The sequence below is a fragment of the Anguilla rostrata genome, chromosome 7 (assembly GCF_018555375.3).
Source record: "Anguilla rostrata isolate EN2019 chromosome 7, ASM1855537v3, whole genome shotgun sequence".
Classification (NCBI taxonomy): Eukaryota; Metazoa; Chordata; class Actinopteri; order Anguilliformes; family Anguillidae; genus Anguilla; species Anguilla rostrata.
The window spans coordinates 16,188,254-16,195,324 of NC_057939.1; the positions used below are offsets into that span (position 1 = coordinate 16,188,254).

At 40.3% G+C, this 7,071-nt stretch overlaps 1 protein-coding gene across 2 annotated transcripts; it reads left to right on the top strand.

The window, feature by feature from the left end:
* Positions 1 to 128: 128 nt before the first annotated feature.
* Positions 129 to 5,183, top strand: golt1ba (golgi transport 1Ba). 2 transcript variants are annotated; one of them, XM_064343165.1, is made up of 6 exons: positions 129 to 284; positions 1,348 to 1,439; positions 1,606 to 1,784; positions 3,231 to 3,312; positions 3,648 to 3,682; positions 4,331 to 5,183. In XM_064343165.1, the coding sequence occupies exons 1-5, from the start codon at positions 260 to 262 to the stop codon at positions 3,654 to 3,656; spliced, it is 387 nt and encodes a 128-aa protein (XP_064199235.1). In that variant the 5' UTR covers positions 129 to 259; the 3' UTR covers positions 3,657 to 3,682; positions 4,331 to 5,183. The 2 variants fall into 2 exon arrangements, with proteins under 2 accessions (XP_064199235.1, XP_064199233.1); XM_064343163.1 differs by lacking the exon at positions 3,648 to 3,682.
* Positions 5,184 to 7,071: the final 1,888 nt, after the last annotated feature.

Below are 7,071 nucleotides of genomic sequence, written 5' to 3' on the forward strand. Positions count from 1 at the left end.
TGGGCTGACAATGTACAGTACTGCCATCTACTGGACCGGTCAACATTACTGGGCGTGCAGTCAGCGTACAGTTCAGTGCGTGCTTTCTACGACCTTCGCTGATTGGCTTTCGGTTTGAGGACCAATGAGTGCGTGTAGTCGTGGTTCCGGAAGACGTGGCGATTAGTGCACAAGTGCCTAGCTAGTCAGCTAGCAGAAGCCTCAACAGGCGGGTTCGTTTTGAGAAAGTTATAATTGGAGCATTTAAACTAGCGCAACAATGATCTCTCTAACGGATTCACAGAGTAAGATGAACCAGTTTCACGTGTTTACTGAAGTAACTGATATCAGTCTCTCCGTGATGTCAATGTTGTAATACAGCACGCGACATCAAGATCAGTAGCTGAATGAATGACAAGTTATAGCTGGTCAGCTTGTAGCCTTAAGACATGAACAGGCCTGCGGAGCCAGAAATTACATTTTCTCGCTGTTTGTCGGTTTCATACTCGCTATCTGACCAGTTCTTGTTGGCTTCATGTATGTTTTTGATTTATGGTAGTAACTAATGTCGTTTTCTAACGTGAGCTGTGTGCTTTTTTTTCCTTCCCTGGGAACACTTAACGTATGTAGCTAGCCTCCAGGCATTAGTTTTTCAGCTAGGACGGGTAGGCAAGATCACAATATAACAAATGAACGAATGTTCAGGCGTTTTACAAGTTATGCCTCCCTATGTCATTTTGCTATGTAGTTCTGTTCACTGAAAAAAATGCCTGTAATCCTATTAAAAGTAAACCGGGGATATATTGCATAAACGAGTCATCTGTAAAATAAACGAGAATAAGTCTTATAGTCATGCGTATTAACTAAAGCAGTAGTTATGTATTGGCAATAGACATTAGGTAGATTACAGTAAATTGTTATTTTCAATTTCAGATTTTGAGTTGGTGCTAAGAAACAACGGCAGTTAAAGTTGTCATGAAAAAGTTGACAGTCTTGTGGTGCTGATAATGTGCAGCCTTCCCTGGCTGTAATGTGTAAATCCACAGTATGCTTATAGTATGTAATCATAAGTAGTAGTAGTAGTAGTAATTTAAGTTGTTATCGGTGCCGTCATTTCGGGAATTTGATCCATTAAGTAACGTTAAATGGAGTATTCGAACCCTTTTGAGATCACCGGAAGTGTTCAGCAGATTATTTGCATATTGATCCATACCTGCACGGAAAATATGTTGTTTGCAAGGGAAGACTGAATAAAATATGTATTAACAGAAAATATGTATTCCTATATCAGTAAGTCATACTTTCATTCTACACTAGTCAAAATGGGTACATAGACGCGTTTCAATTAATGCATTTTTTTGCCTTCAGAAATTGGAATGGGATTAACAGGATTTGGGGTGTTTTTCCTTTTCTTTGGAATGATCCTGTTTTTTGACAAGGCACTCCTTGCCATGGGAAATGTGAGTACTTTCATTTTGCTTTCAGTGATCCTGACCGTTGACAAAGTGAACACTGTTGTTTCCTCACACGGTTTTCCCTTGCTTTCTCTCTCTGTGCTTTTTTTGTATGGATGAATGCGATCATGCATGCTTGTATGTGCCTGCATGTGTGTATATGTGTGCACAGATTTTGTTTGTGGCTGGCCTGTCATTTGTCATCGGGTTGGAGCGGACCTTCAAGTTCTTCTTCCAGAAACACAAAATGAAGGCCACTGGCTTCTTCCTGGGGGGTGTGCTTGTGGTGCTGATTGGCTGGCCCGTGGTTGGGATGGTCCTGGAGATTTATGGATTCTTCCTCTTATTCAGGTGAGTTGATCCTGGGAAGAGCAGGGCATCGTGGGTACATAAGATGGGTATAGTGGGGTATATGGATGGACATGAACATGATCTTACACAATGTTTTTTGTTTGTTTTTTACACGTGAGTTATGGAAGAATGAATTATTGAGTGTAGTGTATGACGTTTGGATGGCTAGAACTGAATTAGAAGTGGTGGAAATGTAGAATTTTTCATAATAGAGAATACATGCATTATCACTACACACTAAAAACCTAACACCATCCTTACCCTATGTAGATCCTGTCCTACATAGGGTAAGGATGACAAGATCCTGTAGATCTTGTCAAATGGCTAAATCTACGTGTGGTAGAGTTTGATCAGAGCTCTGGTTAGTAATGGAAGTATCATCTTTGGGCCAGCAGGGGGCAGTCTTTCATTAGACCGAGTAGAAAACCAATGCCTTAGTACAATATTAAAATACAGTGCTGTAGGAGATGCCCTGTGCACCCGTGCAGTATCAGAGCCCGAATTGCACATATGAATGGTAATTTAGCCACTAGCTAAACTGAGACTGTTTAACATTGACATGAGCCCAGTTTTATACGGCATCCATAATAGTCAATTTTTAGTCTGAAGTTCACATTACTCACAAGTTCATCAACAATGCAAAATTATTCAATTTTGAATAGATAAGTGAATAATGTTTTTACAAATTAAAGTGTCATTTTGAATAAAAGGTAAGGAGGAATTACTCTCCTGTGAAATAACCCTCTGTGTGGCTAGTACAGTGGGAATATTTAGTCTTGAACAGAATTGGTAATGTAATATTTAGATTATGGTTGTGTTTGAAAATCTCAGTGATGTCTTCTCATGTATATCATGTCCACATACTATAAGGTAGTTTAATGGGGTAGGCCAGGTGCAAGTTTTTAACTGGGAGGTAGGGCAGCAGTGTAGTATAATGGTAAGGCCAAGAGAACAGTTGATATTCTTTCTGAAGCTTGCGGGGGGGGGGGGGTGTCACTGTCTGTAACTGACATTGACACGCTCACTGATTTTTCTGAACTCTACACTGGTGTGGTTTGTGCTTCTTCATCACTCTGTGCGTACGCTTGTGTTCAGATTGGCAATTCATTAACCACACAAAGTAAAATAAAAAATATTTGGTAAAATGTTTAGGTTATATATTTAGTTGGACATTGTGTGCATGTGCATGACCATTAACTTCAGTTCATGAAACATTTAAAAATTAATTGCGTTATTCTGATGAAAAATAGTTCATTTCTGTAACAGATCGCCACCTTCTGCTTCACTAAAGAGGCCTGATCCCTTCTCCTTGTCATTCTAACTGTGGCTCTTTCATTCCTGTCTGCTTGCCTTTTGTCTGCTTGTGTTCTCTCTGTCATGCAACTCTTTTTCCTCTGGTCCCACCTCTCCTCTGACCTTTTCTTTCATTCCTTGTTTCTGTTTCAGGGGCTTCTTCCCCGTGGTTGTGGGCTTCATCAGGAGGATCCCGATCCTGGGGTCCCTACTAAATCTCCCAGGAATCAGTGGGGTAAGTGTACCGACTCAGCCAGTGCAATTACTGAGGCACTAATTAGCAAGAGTATACAACGAGCAAAAAAAATCCTGTTGAGCCTATTGGACCCGAACTGAAGCCCTTCAATGGTAAACCCAACCATAAGCACAGCACGTCAGTGTGTTACTTGACTGGAGTGCCATTTAACCTTCATCTGGACCAGAACAAGGTGACCAGAGACCAGGGCCCAGGCACTTGTTCTTCAGTGCTGCAGCTCTGTCCAACACTTAAGCTCTGTGTGCTGCGTCCTGTAGTGTTACAGCACTGCTCCCTGTTTCTGAGCTGACTGTTTTTCTGTCGTTCCTTTAAAGCCTTCCTAAGGCTGTGAAGACCATCTGCAGTCATGGTCAGTTGCTGTTCATTTCTCCCAAGGTCATCGCATGAGTCTTAAGTTTTCCCTCATTGCTCCGCGTATGCACGGAAGATGTGACTTCAGAGAAAATGTTAAGGAAATTACACATTCAGAGCCATGTGTTTCTTTTGGGATTGTAAAAACAAATGTCTGCAAACAGTGGTAGAAACCTTTCGCTAAATCTCGCTTACTCAACATTTTTTCCCCCATAGAGTAAATATTCTTGCAGATCTTTATCAGATCTCTCTTGCTATCTCTCTTTCTGTTCTCTTCTCCCTCCCCCTCCTCGAATGATCTCTTGATCTCTGTCACACTGGTTTCTCCATGTTGTTCATCTGCTACACATAAAGCCCAGACCACAGTGTTATTTTAGTTATAGAAAAATAACTTGTTCTCTTTTGGGCTTCAGCTGATATATTTTAGGCCATAAAGCACCGAGGTGTGAGTAAGTGGTTGTCATTGTGTCTTAAAGAATAGGTAACCATGTATCATACTGTCATCCTTGTATTTTTCTTGTTTTAATATGTGATATGATACTTAGCAGTGCATGTTTTTTTTTTTTTTTTTTTTTTTTTTTTGGTTGACCATAGTTACAAGGTGACTACTGTGACTAATCCTGTTTCTTTCTTATTTATATTTCAGTTTGTGGATAAAGTTGGAGAGAGCAACAGCATGGTATAACAGTGACAAATTTTTATTTTTTGTTTTTGAGAAGATCTCTTTTTTTGCAAACCTGGTCAAATATTCCCCAATGTTAAGGTTACGTCACCAGATACGTATGAGCTTTTCTCCTATTTAAAGGCCAAACCCATTTGTTTTTTGATGTCACTGTTCAGTTACTTCTGTAGCGTGGTAAAGTTACCACGCCTGGTTACCATGGGACTCTGTTACTAAGAGACTTACCTGAAGGACAAGACGTGTGTCCTATGAGGTTCCCTGTGTGCCCTCTTCACATAGCCCTCCACATGAGTGGAGGATTTGGGGATGTAGGAACGTGACAGACCAAGCTGGTTCTTCAACAGCCATCAGGATTTTTGTGGAATTTACCAAGAATCAGAATAGCTTCTGAGCTATTATGAGACATGCCAGGATGTTGTTACAGCAGTCATCGTCCTCTTCTGTTTTGTGCCTCTGCCTCCATTTTCCTTTGGAGACAGTTTTAGTTGTGGAATAATACCCTGACTTGCCGCAACTCGGTATGAATGCGGTTCTGAACCTTAAGGTATTTTTTACAAAGTGCCCAATGTGGCAACTTGGAATCAACTCCCTCCTTCCACTTGACTCCACTTATCAGAACCAAATAATGCACAGGCACTTATGTACAATGAGCGCAAATGCAGGTATTGCAGTCTGTGGTTTTAAAATGCATCAAACTTTTTATCTGTGTAAAGTATTTAAGAATATTGGGCAGAGTCAGTAACAAAAAAAAAACAGCCTTTGTTTTATTTTGTGGAACTTTTGTAAATACATATTTGAAATAAAAAAGTGAAATGTGTGGGTTTTTTTTCTATGCTAGGTGATTATTTTCTATGCTAGTTATGACAAAAAGGCAGAGAGTTCAGATTTTAAGAAATGCCACCTGGATAAGCTTTATGATTTCATTGTTGGGCTCATTCCTTTACATCCATTGGCAAATTTAATCCACGAACACTCTGACAAGGTTTGCTCAAAAGATTTTCAACCTTTAACCTAAAGGGCAGCTAGACAGGAGGCAATAATTTAGCTTCTGCTTGAACTGTGGCCTTAGGCTGCCTTGTGCCTCTTAATTCTCTTCAGGCTCAATTTGTGTCACATTCTGTCAGAATTAATCTAAATGGATTGAAACACACTGACTTCTTAAATAGCCAATATGCACCCTCCAGAGGACCCAGCAGGAATGTTTTCTGTCTGTCACATGAAGGCACCCAACAATGCTTGGTAAGTTGATGGACTAAAAACATTCTTACAGGTTCCTCTGGAGGTTGTCAGTTGCATTTTGGCCTCAAAACATAAAGCATTGAATGGAGCTGAGGTGTAGCACAGATTATGCACAGTATGTGCGTACAGGATGGGCATTTACTATGTCCTGACCTACTTAGTCTGAATTAAGTTGTTTTAGTTGGCACCTAACAAAGTATAAAAAGCTAATTTAGATGTTATTATTGGCAGCATGAAGATGCACTACATGTCCAAAATTATGTGGATACCTGACATCCAGCATCTCATTCAAAATTATGGGCATTAAAATTGAGTTGGTCCACTCTTTGATGCTATAATAACTTCCACTCTTCTGGGAAGGCTTTATAGTAGATGTTGGAGCATTGATGCAGGGATTTGCTTCTGTGCAGCCAGAAGAGCATTAGTGAGATCGGGCGCTGATTGGGTGATTAGGCCTGGCTCACAGTTGGCTTTCCAATTGATCCCAAAGGTGTTGGATAGGGTAGAGGTCAGGGCTCTGTGCAGGCAAGTGAAGTTCTTCCACTCCGTTCTCAACAAAACCAAATATCTATATGGACCGTGTTATGTGCACAGGGGCATTGCAATGCTGAAACAGGCAAGGGCCTTCCCCAAGCTGTTGGGGAAGCACAATATCGTCTCAAATGTAGTATTATTTGGTGTAGCATTAAGATTTGCCTTCTCAGAAACTAAGGGGCCTAGCCCAAACCATGAGAAACAGCCCGAGACCAAGGTGTGTCCAGATGCATTTGGTCATATTGTGTATACCCAATATCATATCTAAAGAACCTATGTAGTTTTTGGCTCAAGCTTGGCTGTAAGGAAATGCATTATTGACCTAAGAAAGGCTTCTTTATTTGTCCAATATTTGACAAATGAGTTGTAGTCTCTTGCTTTCAAATGTAGAGAAGATTATTCACACTCTTGTTTTCCCAATATTGATTATTGGAATGTCTTGCTTGTTGGAGTTTCACGGTCTGTCTTGAAAAATTGCAACATGTCATTAATTTCTGCACAGTGTAAGACCTTTCTACACAGTCACAGTCCTGCACACTCTGGGGGTGCTGAGGGTAGCAGAGCAAGACCCTTTGGTCAGTTTCTGAGGGCATATTTGGCATTTGATGGCAATCTGTCACTTCGGATGTGTCACTTAGGTGCAAATTCAGGTGTGAAAAACGAATCTGATTTCACCTAGGTCAAAATGAAATTATTAGGTGCCCCAGAGATACAGATTATAATGACTGCATACATTAAAGGTTTAAACACATACATTAATATGTTATTTTATACATTGTGTACAATTCCCAATATCCAAAAACCTATAGAAAGTGCTGTTTAGAGATGGGGACAATAATCATGGTATGGTCAGTTTACACAATAATGAAGATAACATTAGCATTGTGTACAACTTGTAGTCATAAACCGAAGTTTCAACAACAGACTACAGG

Excerpts from the sequence above, each read along its gene's own strand:
- golt1ba (XM_064343163.1), top strand. The coding sequence starts at position 260 with ATGATCTCTCTAACGGATTCACAGA. Across the intron at positions 285-1,347 it reads CTCTCTAACGGATTCACAGA|AAATTGGAATGGGATTAACA; the intron begins GTAAGATGAACC and ends TTTTGCCTTCAG. Across the intron at positions 1,440-1,605 it reads CACTCCTTGCCATGGGAAAT|ATTTTGTTTGTGGCTGGCCT; the intron begins GTGAGTACTTTC and ends ATGTGTGCACAG.